Below are 15,623 nucleotides of genomic sequence, written 5' to 3' on the forward strand. Positions count from 1 at the left end.
CAACGTATGAAGACATGCAGATCAAAGAGGTTGACAGTGTTAAATTTCTGGGATTACAATTCGATAATAAATTTAGTTGTGAAGGGCATACCACAGAATTGCTTAAGCGCCTAAACAAGTCTGTATTTGCAGTGATAATGATGCCAGATGTAGGAGATATAAATATTTTAAAAAAAACTTGCATACTTTGCTTACTTTCATTCTGCGAGGATTGGAACTTAAATAGTGGCAACTATTTATTCACAACTGATACAAAAGAGTTACATGTTTGCAACTGTTACTGTCCTTCAAAGTAGCCACCAGCGTTGTGTTCTGAAGCGAATGCCTAGAAGTGGTTCCTTCTGCTTCGGAATCAAATCAAAGTCACAAGGACTTAAGTCCGGGGAGTATCCCATCCACCAAACAGAGCAGCCACAGCTTGCGCTGTATGCGCCTGCGCATTGTCATGCAAAATGATGGGTGGGTTGCGCAGAAAGTGTCACCACTTCTTTCGCAAAGCTGGTCGCAGGTGATGCTTTAAAAAGAAACACACCTTTGTGAAAGAAGCAGCGGTACTTTCTGCGCAACCCACCCATAATTTTGCATGACAATGAGCAGGCGCATGCAGAGCAAGCTGTGGCTGATCTGTTCAGTCGATGGGATTGGGAAGTACTGTACCATCCGCCATACTCCCCAGACTTAAGTCCTTGTGACTTTGATTTGATTCCGAAGATGAAGGAACCACTTCTAGGCATTCATTTCAGAACTGTTCCAGAGATTCAACAGGCAGTAGACCACTCCATTCGCACCATCAACAGAACAGGCTCTGCTAACGGTATACTACGCCTTCCACATTGCTGGCGACAGATTCTACACAATGCTGGTGACTACTTTGAAGGACAGTAACAGGTGCAAACCTGTAACTCTCTTGAATCGGTTGTGAATAAATAGTTGCCACTATTTAAGTTCCAACCCTTGTATTATGTCATATGGGATCATATTCTGGGGTTGCTCACCAAACCGAGCAAAAGTTTTTAGCATGCAAAAGCGTGTAATAAGAATCATTTGTAGTGTAAATTAAAGAACATCATGTAGAAACCTGTTCAAAGAGCTTTGTATTCTGACCACTGCTTCTCAGTACATTTAGTCCTTAATGAAATTTGTTGCAAGGTAATATATCTCTATTTCCAACCAATAGCTCAATACATAGTATCAATACTATGAGTAAGAACAATCTACATATCTTGGTCCAAAAAAGGGTTCCACTATTCAGGAACACTCATTTTCAATAAATTACCAGCAACCATTAAAACCGCGGTTTCAGATAAGGCACTGTTTAAAGAGAGGTTGAAAGACTTTTTGATAGGCAATTCCTCCTACTCTATAGATGAATACATTAACAGAGACTGTTAGAACAGCATAAGTAAAAATGTCTGTTAGATTTCAGTTTTGACAGCACTTTGTCACAACAGGCAAACTGCCTTCGCCAGAAGATGATGGGTACGAAACTCATTGAAATATTGAAATGTTGCAACAAGACGACACCTCCACTCGACTGGTAACGCAAGAAGAAATCATCAATTCTGTAAATATTAGCAGTTCCAGTTCACTGTAATGTATCCACCTAATTTGGCAATCTCCTGACAAATGACCAGCATAGTACACATTATATCCAGATGTTTTATGTTTTGTGTTATATTTTCTGACATGTCCCACACCCATGAGAATCTCTCTCTCTCTCTCTCTCTCTCTCTCTCTCTCTCTTTTTTTTTTTTTTTTTTTTTTTTGGGGGGGGGGGGGGGGGGGGGAGGTGTCTATAGAACGAGCTGAATCTAATCTAATCATGCACTCAGATGTTATAAAAGAATCAAATTTCTTATTCAAACAGAATAAATTTCAATTTATAACAAAAACAGGCTCATTTTGTGAATATGTTGTATAGATATCTGAAGTTTTGTTACATTATATGGCAAGCTCTATATCTGAACTTCATATCTGTTCATTGTACCATGGTTAGAGCCACAGGTGCTCCACATCCCTACAGGCTCCCTTCACAGTGGGATTTAAGGTACACTATGTATGTATGAATGATGTAACACAATATGTGGGTGTCCACTCATAAGATATGCTGAGGAGCCAACTGGCCCACCTGCCTAATATCGTGTATGAGACTAATGAGACTGCAGTTTTCTCCCCCCAGTGGTTGAAGAGTGAAGTCCTGTGTTTGCTCCTTGATGCTACAATGGAATCTTGATGTACTGCTCAGCGGCTTGCTATCCTTTCTGTGTGAAACTTGGTAAGAATGCCGCAGTAACATATGGGAAGCTACAGCAGAATTTTTGAAATGACATTTTATCAAGGGCACAAGTTTTTCATTGGCACAAAATGTTTGCTTAATGCAGAAAAAGTGTCAAAGATGAACACTGCAGTAGGTGACCATCAACAGATGACAACACTGTCACTGCAAGTGAACTTGAGTGAGCTGACTGAAGATTAACTGTGAAACTGATTGCAAATGAATTGAACATTAATTGGGAAACTCTTACCCTGACACTGTCAGAAAATCTGGGAATGAGAAAATTTTGGGCCAAAATGATTCCCTAAAATCTCTCACAGCAACAAAAAGATCAGCAGAGGACTGTTGCTGCTAATCTGGTGATGAAACTTTGTTTTTCCAGAATGATGATGAGCTGAAACATCAAAGTTGCAATAGTGTTCGAAGGTATCACCAAGACCAAAGAAAGTTCACCAAGGGGAAATGCATGCTTGTGTGAGTACTGTGCACATACGGTGCTTACACCCAGGCCAGATACTAAACCAAGACCACAACCAAGAAATTCTTGAGCCCTTAAAAATGTGTCTGTCATGTTCGTCCACACATCGCTAACAACTGGATCTTACATCGCTAACAACTGGATCTTGCATCACGATAACACATCATCCCATACTGCAGTGTATATTGGACAGTTTTTGATGTCAAAGACCATTGCAGCGCTTCCATGATCTCATTGTTCACCAATATGGCCCTTTGTGATTTTCCCAAAAAATAAGTTTTTCATTACAGGACACCATTTTGCAAATGTACAGACATAAAAAACAGCTGTAACAAAGGCTTTTGCTGCTAATCCACAAGATGAGTTCCAGAGATGCTACTAACAATGGAAACATTGATGTGGTAAGTGTGTACAGGCACAAAGAAATTACTTTGAAGCACATACTGCTGTGGTTGTGCAGAAATCTAACTAAGATCCCCCCCCCCCCCCCCCAACCAGCCTCACAGTTTTATTGTTATACCTCTTAAGAGAGTTAATATGTGTTACAATACAACCGACAACATTAGTTTCAGGAGTGACTGTAAGATATTCTTTGATAGGGTAGAATAATTTCGTCACCACTTTATGTTCTTTAATTCAAAATTGTTGAGGCTTTTGTGCCCACATGTTGACATGTTCTTTGTTGGCTTCTGTCATGGGTTCTTCGGCCAATGTTTGTTTTGATGATTTTTCTGATATTTCACCAGCACAAGTAGCTACATTGCCAAAACTTCATCCTCCAGTGTTGGTGGTAGACAGAGGTGAGCTTGGAACCACAGATCACATGTACCTGTAGCACCAATGTTTAATGGCTTTTCCCTGATCAATGCCACAGTGGCTGTCCCCTTGCTACCTGCAACAGCTGTTCTTGGAAGCATGGGAACCCAGTGTCCATTCACCTTGAGACTTCCATCTTTCTTGTTGACAATATTATTATGTTTCTGAAGTTCTATGGCTTCTTCAACAACCAGGTGTGGTAGCTCTTCTCCACAACAAGACCCTCCATGCCAGGCAACTTTATTATGTGATCGGCCTCACCCAGCTGTGTACTCTGCCATGGACAATTTCACCACCTGTCCCAAATCATTTATGTTCAGTAATCCTTATGTCGATGGTTCATCCAGACATTTGTATGGCATCCACCACTATCTGATCAGTCACACTCAAAATATGCATGCTGCCACACTTCCTACAGCCGACACTGTCACATGAGGGTGCGGCCACAAACAGTTATGCCACTGCCAATGGGATGTAAGCATCCCCACTCTGGAACTGCAGTTCGAACATTGTGTGTGTGTGTGTGTGTGTGTGTGTGTGTGTGTGTGTGTGTGCGCGCGTCCACTGAATAACATTTACTGACTTTCACAGTGGCCAGGGCTCGACATCTTCTGAATAGATATTGTATTGAAGAGTGATAGGTTTATAAATCTTCTGTATCTGTTAATAGTTCTACATTCAAATCTAATGTTAGCAACTGATGCTCCAAATATAGCAACAAAGTTATGTATTACTTTTGTTACTTATTATTTGTAGAATAAATTAATATCTGAATTCCCTGTTCTTGAACACTTGAACAGCATCTGTTCCTTGCTCCTGTATCCATTAAAGAAACACACAGTGTGAAAAGGAAGACGTAACAGCCTGCAGATGAGCAAAAGGAAAGTGGAAGAGCATGAGCTTTAAAAACCAGAGCAGGGCAATTTTTTTCTTTCTATTGAATTCTTTGTGTGTGTGTGTGTGTGTGTGTGTGTGTGTGAAGTTGAAACGCATAAGCTGAAATATTTAAGATATTTATGAAATCATGACAAACCAGTGAGAGTAACATATTAGTGCTGAGCAGCATCTAACATCTGCTGTTCAGTTTCAGAGTCAACAAAAGGCAGAACTGCTGTTGGCAGTTTCTTGGCTCTTACAAGTGCAAGCAGCCCCGCAGCAAAAGGTGCCAGAAGCTAAAGAAGGAATTCAGCTGCCCCCTCCACCCTTCCGACAGTTCAACGAGATGAAGGAAACAGGGAAAGAATACGTAACACAGCTGCATCAACACTTTGACGCTTACAAAATCACAGGTGAACCGCATTGTGCATTTTTCTTTTCATGTGTAGGAGCGTACACCTACCTCCTCCTAGTGCAATTGTTTCCCCTCAGTGAGCTCCAAACCCAGCCCCACGAGGTCATAAACGCAAGATTAGATGAATTCTTTGAAAGTAAAATATACATTGCTCCTGCACAGTATGAATTTTTCTGCATACAATGTTGTAATGATCAATTATATTTAAGAATGGACTGCAGATCTGCACGCCATGAGACATAACTAGAAACTGTAAATTCAATTGTGTCTATGGCACAGATTATCAGGATAATATGCTTCACCATGCTATTATTCAGAATCTATCAGGTCAGGGACTAAGGGCCGAAATTCTTAAGTATTGTAACCCTAGCCCAGTGAAGTGCTTAAAGTTATCGATGCATGATATTCAAGATTTACCTGAGGAAGATTTCTGTCAATCAGTTATCACTTTATTTGAGACGAACAACCTGTGTCCTAGCTACAACCTCGGCTCCATCACTCGCAAGTCAGCATCATGTAAACAAGGCCAGACACACTACACACAGCATTTGCCACATTGGTGCAATGCTAATTAAACTGCTCCAGCTCCGCACAAAGCAAAATCGTGTGAAATCGTATGTCACCCATGATTGAAATAAATGCTTCTTCAGACAAGCTGAATGCAATTATTGTCATCACCTGGTACATACAAAACTGGTCTGCCTGCAGAAGACTAGGACGCCCTCCTCTGCTTCACGTGAGAATAATGCAAACCAGAAACAAATGGAAATCAACATCATTTCATGTTCAGGTTCTGCATCTCCTCCTGCTCAAAAGTCAGGAAAGTGAAGACGCAGAAAATACGCACACACAGGTGTTTAATGCGAATACTACAAATTTCAAAAAGGTTCTCCCAACCTTGAAATTCACAAAAGTGCTCTATTACACAGGTGGAAACAGAACAGTTTTTTATAACACAGAATGGACAACTGTATTAAGAGAACACACCACAAACTGTGGATTACATTGCTAATTTGTAACCAGTAAGAGCCTTTTAAACTTCTGTCACATTGCTTAACATAGATTCCCATGAAAAAATTGGCCAACCACCTTTGCAAACATCAAGTCTGCATCTGACTGCCCATAATGGCCTTCAAATGCTTGGAATGTGCCACTTAACTGCAAGAAACAACAACATGACTAAGGAAGTCTCTTTCACTGTAGTCCTCACACGGGCAAGCTCAAATATTTCTGAGGTGGATGCGTTTGGTTCCTTCACATTACACATACAAGACAATGTGCATGCCACTGACACAAAAGTTTCATGCCATTGACACAAAAGCTTCCCGTGCCACAATTCAGCAACTCCATAACGAGTATCAACAATTGTTCGACAATGCTCTAGGATGTGCAAAAAGATTTCTTGCTCACTTTATGATGAAAGCTAATGTGCACACTGAATTTTGCCATACACGCTCTGTGCCGCATGCATTATGCAATGACATCGCTTCAGAAATTCAGAGACTGGAATCTGCTGGTGCCTTAAAACCTATTTAAGCGAGTCATTGGGCATCACACTCAGTAATCATTCACAAGCCAAATAGGAAAAGTGATCATTCATAAGCCAAATGGGAAGATTCATCTTTGGGCAGATTTAAAACACATTATAAATTCACGGACAGTCATTGATAGAGGAAATTTTAGATCGTCTAGAGGGAAGACAGTTCTTCTTAAAAATTGATCTTGCAGAAGCCTACCTGCAATGATCAATGGACGAAGAGATTAAAAAGTAATTGTTATGAATATTCATGTTGGCTTGTTTGAATATCAACACCTACCTATCAGAAGTGTTTCTGCATCTGCATTGTTTCAAAACTTTAAAAGAAGAAGGCGCTGAAGGGGCCTTCTTCTTTTAATCATTCTGACGACATAATTGTCTATAGACAAACACTGGAATAACACCTTAAAAATATGGACTATATTATGTAACTTGCAGAAATGTGGTTTCCCCCCCCCCCCCCCTGCACAATGGTTGAATACTTAGGACATATCACCGACACCAATGATGCTCGTCCTTCGATGAAACATTTTCAAGCAACTGCCATGTCCTAAGAATTTACGTGAACTGCAAGCTGTTCTACATCTCTGAACCACCTCAGACACAAAAATGTTCCGTTCCACTGGACAAAAGACCGTGACCAAGCTTTTCAAAGACTGAAAAATGCATTGCTTCGTCAACCATGCCTTATGCATCACGTTCCAGTCAAACCACTTGTGCTTGCAGATGATGATTCTTCCCATGGCATTGGGGCAGTTTCATCCCACAAATTTGGCAAAACAGAACACCTAATCACATTTGCTTCCAAAACTTTGAACAGTACTCCGATTAATTATAGTCACCTGGAGAAAGAAGCCCTGGATATAATATATATAGTCACCAAATTTAATGATCATCTGTAAGGCAGAAAACCTTTCCTTGGTCATGGACCATAAGCCTTTGATTGCACTGTTCCACCTGTTGAAACCTAACCACATGGTGCAAAAGCTTCAACGTTCGACACTATTATTGTCAAATTACCAGTACAAAATTCTGTTTTGACCAACAGCTCAACACGCAAACACCGACACATTGCCTCATTTATCTGTTTGCACAGATGCAGCACTTTTACTTTCATTGCTAAAAAGTTACATTCGCGAAGTTTGGCTTCACTCTTAGAAATGAATTCCCGATCACTTACTGTGAAGATACTTAGTGCACCGCAATGGTCTTCTATACTGAGTGATGTGATTCTGCTTGACACGGCTAACGAACACACAACGGTGTCAATCCCAGCTTCGTTGTAACAGCAGGTGTTAAGTCTTCTACATAGAGGTCATCGGGGAACAGTTTGCACTATACATCTGACACACCAACATTGTATATGGCTTGGTTTAGATAGCCAAATGAACATGTGACGGCACAATGTCGCACTTGCATGGACAATTAGGCTGCTCTGTGTCAGGAACATTTCTCCTGGCCACAATCTGATATTCCATGGCAGTGCCTCCATATAGATTCTGAAGGCCCCTTTTGGCAAACACGTTAGTCGATTATCATCGATACCTACAGCAAATACCCCTCTGTTATTCCAATGCATTCTACAAATGCTGTCGGCACTATCAAGGCACTAGCTTCTGTATTTTCTCTTGAAGTCTTGCCACAAACAATTGTTTCTGATACTGGACCTTATTTTTCTTCCAAGAAATTTGCACACTTTTGCAAACACAACGGAATACAGCATGTTAGGACAACACCACAATCTCGCCACAGTCTAATGGCGAGGCCAAACATATCGTTCAAACGTTCAGAATGAAGATGTACCAACTTCACGCCTCACATCCACGAGACGGTGCCTTACTGATGTTTCTGAGTTCACATTTTACTTTATCTGCTCCTAACATTTTGCCGGCAGAGTGTTTGCATGGGCAACGCCATCGGACCTTGCTGCATTTGCTTCATCCTTTCTCTCTGTGACAGCTTCAGACTTCACCACAAAGTTTCACCTGCATGCATCACCACCACCAAAGTCACCTACAGTCCATGAATTCAATGATCCTGCTGTAGATCAAACTGTTCTAGATTTCTTCATTGAATGACATCTGGTCACATGAAGCAGCCACATCTGTCCGCCGCAATGCAACCCCCTCTGCACCTTACCAAATTAGGCACGTCCACATGCAACCGCCCCACTGATGGTAGTCTCCACCTGCCCACCTGTGGTGTCAATGTCACCAACACTTCAGGTCGCCTCTCCCATAAACAATGACACTGTCGACTAGTAACCAGCAGCCTCCAGCCTCCTATCTGTGCTGTCGGAGTTGTCCTGTAGCTGGTTTTCCAGAACAGTTTCCCTGGCACCCACATGTTGGGATGCCGGTTGGTCTACTCTGCCTCCAGCTTCGCAATCTGCCTCATCAATATCCACAGCACAGGCCTCTCCCCTCTACCTCCTAATATGGACAAGGAGAGGTGTGGTATAGGCCACTATCCAGTTGGCCACATCTCCAAATACGCGCACCATCAGTTACACCGCCATGTTTCCTACAGCTGCAACCGTGACATGGGGATGCTGCCACAAACAATTATGCTGCTGCCAATTAGATGTAAGCATCCTCTGCCTGGAGCTCCCGCAGAAGGTGAACTACTAATTTGTGTGTTTGTCCATCAAATAACATTTACAGACTTTCATAGTGGTCAGGGCTTTACATCTTCTGAATAGACATTGTACTGAAAAGTGACAGGTTCATAAATCCTTTGTACCTGTATATACAGGGTGTATCAAAAAGAACTATCCTATATAAAAAAAAAAATCATAACTATTATGTTATTTGAGATATGTGCGTGAACAATGTACTGTTGTGTAGTATGGGTCTGTATTAACTGTTCAGTGTGACTTTCATGCTAGGTATGGCGTGGATCCTCCTACAGCACAGAGTGTTAGATGATGGCATGAACAATTCCAAGAAGCTGGTTGTTTGTATAAAGTCAAATCACTGAGTGTCTAACACAGATGTCGAATGCATCCGCCATAGTTTCACAAGGAGTCTGCAGAAATCCATTTGCTATGCAGCTCAACAGCTCAACATGCCCCTGATGTCCGTCTGGCATGTGTTGAATAGATGTTTACACATGAAACCATACAAAATTCTGCTACAGCAAGCTCGTTGTGAAGGTGACAAACAACAATGTGTGGAGTTCTGTAATTTTGTTCTTGGCAAGATGGTGGATGATAGTTTTCTATATGCTATATACACTATATATGCGGATGGATATGTGTGTGTGTGCGCGCGCGCGAGTGTATACCTGTCCTTTTTTCCCCCTAAGGTAAGTCTTTCCGCTCCCGGGATTGGAATGACTCCTTATCCTCTCCCTTAAAACCCATATCCTTTTGTCTTTCCCTCTCCTTCCCTCTTTCCTGACGAGGCAACCGTTGGTTGCGAAAGCTAGAATTTTATGTGTATGCTTGTGTTTGTTTGTGTGGCTATCGACCTGCCAGCGCTTTTGTTTTGTAAGTCTCATCATCTTTCTTTTTAAATATATTTTTCCCATGTGGGATGTTTCCCTCTCTCTCTCTCTCTATTTCATCTGTTCCAAACAAGAACTCTGTAAAATACATTTAACACAAGATAATTGGAGTTAAAACTGACTCATAATTCTCCACTTGTATGTCAGAGCTAAGCTGTTGACAGCTGAGTTTCACTATGTGAAACAGGTTGCTAGGTTTATAATTAACCTGTTGTTGCATTTTCTGATCAGCAACCAAACCATAGAATGTCGACATTCCCTGGCAGCAGCTTGTGGTCAAGGTTTTGCCCATAGCAAAATCAGAGGTTGTATATAATTGTAAATGATGATGTGCAACTACCTCGAGTTTTCCTCTCTGCAATAGTAACCATAAACACAAAGACATAATGTGCATATCATAGAATGTTTTCCCCTCAGTTTCCAGCTTTGAGGATTTTCCAGCATATCTTTATTTCTTGGACATTTCTTTGACTATTTTCGTAAGTGTTTTTGTTTGTATTCATAGATGCAGTAGCTCTTTCAATCACATTCTTAATGGAGAGAAATGAGCCATTACAAAAATCTTGCCTTTCTTGAAGTAGGCACATAATGTGCAAAATCATTTCTCTCAACTGAGCTCATATAGCAATCCATAAGCCACAAGAGTGGTGTGAAATTTTTCCATTCTGAACATTTCACAAACTTATTTCTCTGATACAGTTCAGTACTGCACAACAAATAACAGTAAAAACACATAAAATAAGGATTTCTGCTATCACACAATAGGGGAAAAAACATAGCATGCAACAAATGACCACACAGGATCGTAAGTTACATGAAACTGATGCCTAGACCAAGCAGGAAGTGTTGTAATGCTGGGGATATAGGTTTCGCGACTGTGGGTTAGGGCTGCAGCTGCAGCTCTGTTGGAGTTAGCTGAGTGTGTGCTGTGTCTCCATTGTGTGTCTCGACCCACTACATCCTTCACAGCTCAAGTAATTTTGAACAGAGTATTATTGCTTCAAATTCAGAATGTCTATGTCCATATGACAGCATGAAAATGTGAATGTCGTGTGACTAGAGCCCTCCATCGACGTAGACCATTTGCCAGGTGCAAGTCTTTCGATTTGACGTCACTTCGGTGACTTGCACATCAGTGGCGATGAAATGATGATGATTAGGACAACACAAACATCCCCCCCCCCCCTGTCGCACTGACCACCCAGCTACCAGGGGTAGACAGCAGCATGGAGTTGATACACAATGCTTACTATCACACAAATAAGATTAGTGACATGATTTGAATGGAATAAGGCAACTGTGAAATTCCACAAACTGAATGCAATTGAAGGAAATCGATAATTGGAAATTCAATTGAACTTTTGCTTTATCCTGTTGTGTGCATGGTGAAATTGCACTTCACCATCTTCTAATATTGGTTTGGTGAGTAGTACATCATCATCATCATCATCATCATCATCATCATCATCATTATTATTATTATTATTATTATTATTATTATTATTATTATTATTATTATTATTATTAAATCATTATTATTAAAAGTCTCATGAGACCTATGAAAAGATTTGTGTATGTGTAGAAATAAGTATGTACCAGAGGTCTTATACTAAAAACAACTTTCACAGTTTCATTATACGGAGTTCAAAGTCCTATGTCTTGGGTATGACTAAGGATGGCTGAAATGGTGTATAGAATGTCATGAACAAAGTTCTAAATAATCAATATAGAATACAGTAACAGAACTTATTTTTTCTATGCTCTGCCAAGATATTTAACTCGTAACAGCAGGTATCCATATTTCATGTCAATGTTTGGTTGCTGATGAACATAATACAATAAGTTTGGTACTAAGTCGCAAATCTACCAGCAGCTTTAGAAAAAGACCAAGAAAACAGCTCATACCTAAAAAATTATACTTAAAAATTCTGCACTGGAGACAAATTCATTACTGAGGACATTACTAAGCTGAAAAGGTTTTTCATCAGGAAGTCTCAGATATTTTATGTATTCAGTACAACATTGCGTAAAAGAGTGTTCATAAAGTACAATTGTCAAGCTGTAACTGATTAGAGTTTATTTTATATGAACAATTATATAACTATGCTTTCTTTTGCATGCGGCATTCCCTCTTGCATACTCTTGTGTCTCCGAAGTGCATGCCATTTCCTTGCTGTTGGTCCATCTCTGTTTAACTGCTGGTTACTTTTTCTTGTGAAGGAGGACTATGAAATCCATATTCAGCTTTGATTCCTACTGTTTGGCACTTATAAACCAGAGCATCTTTAATCACACAATACAATCTGTTCAGTTGATGATATCCCCAGCATTGGAAGACGAAACATTACAGAGAGAAATGTGCCTTGGACCATAGCCTAACACCCATAAAACAAAAAATGCAAAGCATCTTTGCTTTGGATTTTGTTTAAAACCATTTGATTGTTTTGGTCAACCTGCTGCATATTCATTTTATGTTTGTATTTTATTTATTTATTTTATGTCCTGGTCTTTCCGCTCTCTTCACTATATTGATGATATCTTCTTTTCATTTCCATGTCCTCTTTGTATCCACTAATAAAAAAAAAAAAAGGGTCAAATGGCTCTGAGCACTATGGCACTCAACATCTTAGGTCATAAGTCCCCTAGAACTTAGAACTACTTAAACCTAACTAACCTAAGGACACCACACACACCCATGCCCGAGGCAGGATTCGAACCTGCGACCGTATTCACTAATATATCTTTCAGTTTTCAATAACCACTGTTCTCTGACATGGCGACTGCCATCCTTTTCTCATTACAATCAATTTTAGCCCAACAACAACTCAGCAATGCAGTGTAGTATTTCTAGCATTGGACTTTCTCTTCAGAGCTGAAGGGTTCATGTTTTGTTTTCCCACTCAGATTTAGGTTGTCTGTGATTACTCTAAATGATTATGGCAAATACAGACATGATCTTTTGAAAAGTACTTGACTGATTTTCTATCTTATCCTTAGCCAGTCCGAATTTAGGCTTCATTTTTAAAGTCATCATCCTCGATTGCACACTAAATTCTAATCTTCTACATTTACATTTATACTCCGCAAGCCACCCAACGGTGTGTTCTCCCTTTTCCTAGCACCACGCCTTCTGGTCTTTTCCTTTTGAATTTTCTTTCAGGTGGTGTTCATTTCTTTATTTCCACATAATATAAAAGTTTTAAAAGAGAGAGACTCTAGCAACCGGTTTGGTAGAAAGATAAATGCCTTTCTCTTCCTAAATTACTTAAGATTTCTCAATTGTTTACATACCATGTTCTAGATGAGAAAAAAAGGAAAAAAATTACACAAATCAACAAATAAGATTATTAAAAAAAATGATTTTAATAACAGATCATAAATAAGAAATACCTGGCTTGAATTTCCAACACCAGTGCCAAGTTCCAACCTGGGCTTCTTCCTTGGTCCAATTGCCTGTAGCGCTGTGAGATTTGCTTCCCTCTGTCGCAGTTCTTCCATCTCCGCTCTTTGCATCTAGATAAAAATAAATAAATAAATAAATACAAAACTTGCCAACGGAAGATCTACAAACTGAAAATTATCTGTATATTGCAATTACTTCGTTAAAGTGTTTATATCATTGTTCCACAAAGTAAAGAATATTTATAACTGGGAATATAATTGATGGAGTGACGCCTTCTTGATACTCAGTATAAAGACACACCCTCTGACAACACAAAAAAACTGTACCACTCCCATTCACAAGATTTTAGGCCTAGGAAGCTCAGCTGCTGCTGTGAGTTGGAGTCAAGAATGAAACCATGGTAATAAATGTCTTGCTGCTGCAGTATTCAGTGCCATAGTTGACAACAATAGAGGAACCATGTGCTGGTAGTGTACTGTTCTGATACTACTTGCGTTAATTTTTTGTGTTATTGTGTTAATTTGTACAAATCATGAAGTCAGCAGAACAAGCAGTTCAAAATTCTTAATTAAATCTTCTGGCCCTCAACAGGGCAAAGCTAGTGCAACAGGATGTGAGAATTGGTGGATACTATTGCTAGTGTTAGAAAATTTTGACATATGGTAAAATAGTAGCATGCCAATTACTAACGCAATACAAATATATGGTAAAGTAGTGGCATGTCAATTACTAATGCAATACAAAGAATGAGAAATGTTAAAAGTTTAAAAAATGCCTTTAAGAACAAAATTTGTTTGAAAATTCAATGAATTCAGGGTGCATACATGGACAAGAAAAAAAATTCCCCACATTTTTCCCGGATTTTCTGGTTAAAAGCAGACTTTTTCCTGGGTGAAAATACACCTTCTCCCTGTTAACTGACAGTATACTTTCCCTTGGAACAGTAAAAGTTATCAATCCTATGAATGGTTAAGGTTTTATACATCAGCATAGGACTTTCTGGAAAGAAAAAAAAAAAAAATACCATTTTGGAAAGATCTAAGACATGCAGCAACATGTAAGCTGCATATTTTCATATCAGGAAACTGATGTTAAGCTTTTTAGTGTGGTTTTTGGGATGAAAATTTTCTTGGAGTTCCAGTACTGTATTGTCTCATGTTTGGTTTTTATTATGGCATACCACCATACGTGCCCGAAGATGAAAATGTGCACCTGAAATGGCAAACTAGCCAACTGTGTGGAATGAAGCACTTTGTTTCAAATAAACTGACTGCCTCTGCAGAAAACATTAATAAACACCAAATTTCTTTAGCAAATCGACAAAAATAACTTTATTGTTTTGCAGGGTGGTTAATGCTTGACTGCCAAAAATAGGGAAATAAAATAGAATCCGAAAAATGAAACTAATTTCAACTTCCATAATTATGTGAATGTATTTTAATTCACTTGATAGCTCCATCCCACAGAAATCTGTTTTGTTTTCATTTGATGTGGGAACTGTAAATGATGAAGAAACAGCCAAATTACTATGCGTAAACATGGATCACGTGCAGCTAACCCAACTCCCCACTACAGCTCAGACTGTTCTCTGCATACACAAATTTGGCAGCTTGCGCATGCCAGAAAAATTTTGCCAGGTAGCCTCTGGCTGCTTGTTGCTACTGCTCGTGCAGCTAATAGCCAAATTTCAAGTACCCAGAAGCTCATACATGACTCAACTGTGAATGTGCAAGAGCCTGCTGGAAGTGCTGAAACGAACCTAATGCAAACAGTTGTGACATCACGTTCATCGGAAGCAGTTTGTTGTTATGAAGTAATGCACTCTTTGTCCTAAAGCCTTTCACAAATTTTGCTGTTGGCAGACATTTGTGTGTGCACTGTGTTTTGTTGTTGTAAATGGTACATTTCCTTTGTAACTAAGTTTTATTTTGGTTTTTTTCTCTCGTTTATGTTTTATTGGTGGAGTCTTATTCAGGAGTTGTGGGGTACAGTAAAATTCTTTGGTAGAGTATCAGTTCTTAGTGACCAAAATAGCAAAAATTTAACTGAAAACCATAACAATGAAAAATTCCCAGTTTTTTCCTGGTGGAAAAAATTCCTGGGTTTTTCCTGGATTTCTCAGTTGCCCCAGGGCGTATACACCCTGGAATTATTCATTTATCAACATTGGTGTATAGAGGCAACATTTCCAGGGCTATTGTAAAAATGAGTAAATTTGGTGATGAGAATAAATATATCAAGAAATCCGAACAACAAATTATTTATCCAATATTATGTCGCAATCAGTTAAACTCCATATTCAAAAAATCAAACTGA

General features: G+C 39.5%; 1 protein-coding gene across 2 annotated transcripts in view; it reads right to left on the reverse strand.

Moving 5' to 3' along the window:
• Positions 1 to 15,623, reverse strand: part of LOC126187313 (transcription initiation factor TFIID subunit 4) — a 202,195-nt gene that overhangs the window by 50,024 nt on the left and 136,548 nt on the right. For both annotated transcript variants that reach the window (XM_049928325.1, XM_049928316.1), the window contains one exon: positions 13,295 to 13,417. In XM_049928325.1, the coding sequence (XP_049784282.1) occupies positions 13,295 to 13,417 (123 nt within the window). The remainder of the gene's footprint in view (positions 1 to 13,294; positions 13,418 to 15,623) is intronic.

Source organism: Schistocerca cancellata, chromosome 1 (genome assembly GCF_023864275.1).
Source record: "Schistocerca cancellata isolate TAMUIC-IGC-003103 chromosome 1, iqSchCanc2.1, whole genome shotgun sequence".
Classification (NCBI taxonomy): Eukaryota; Metazoa; Arthropoda; class Insecta; order Orthoptera; family Acrididae; genus Schistocerca; species Schistocerca cancellata.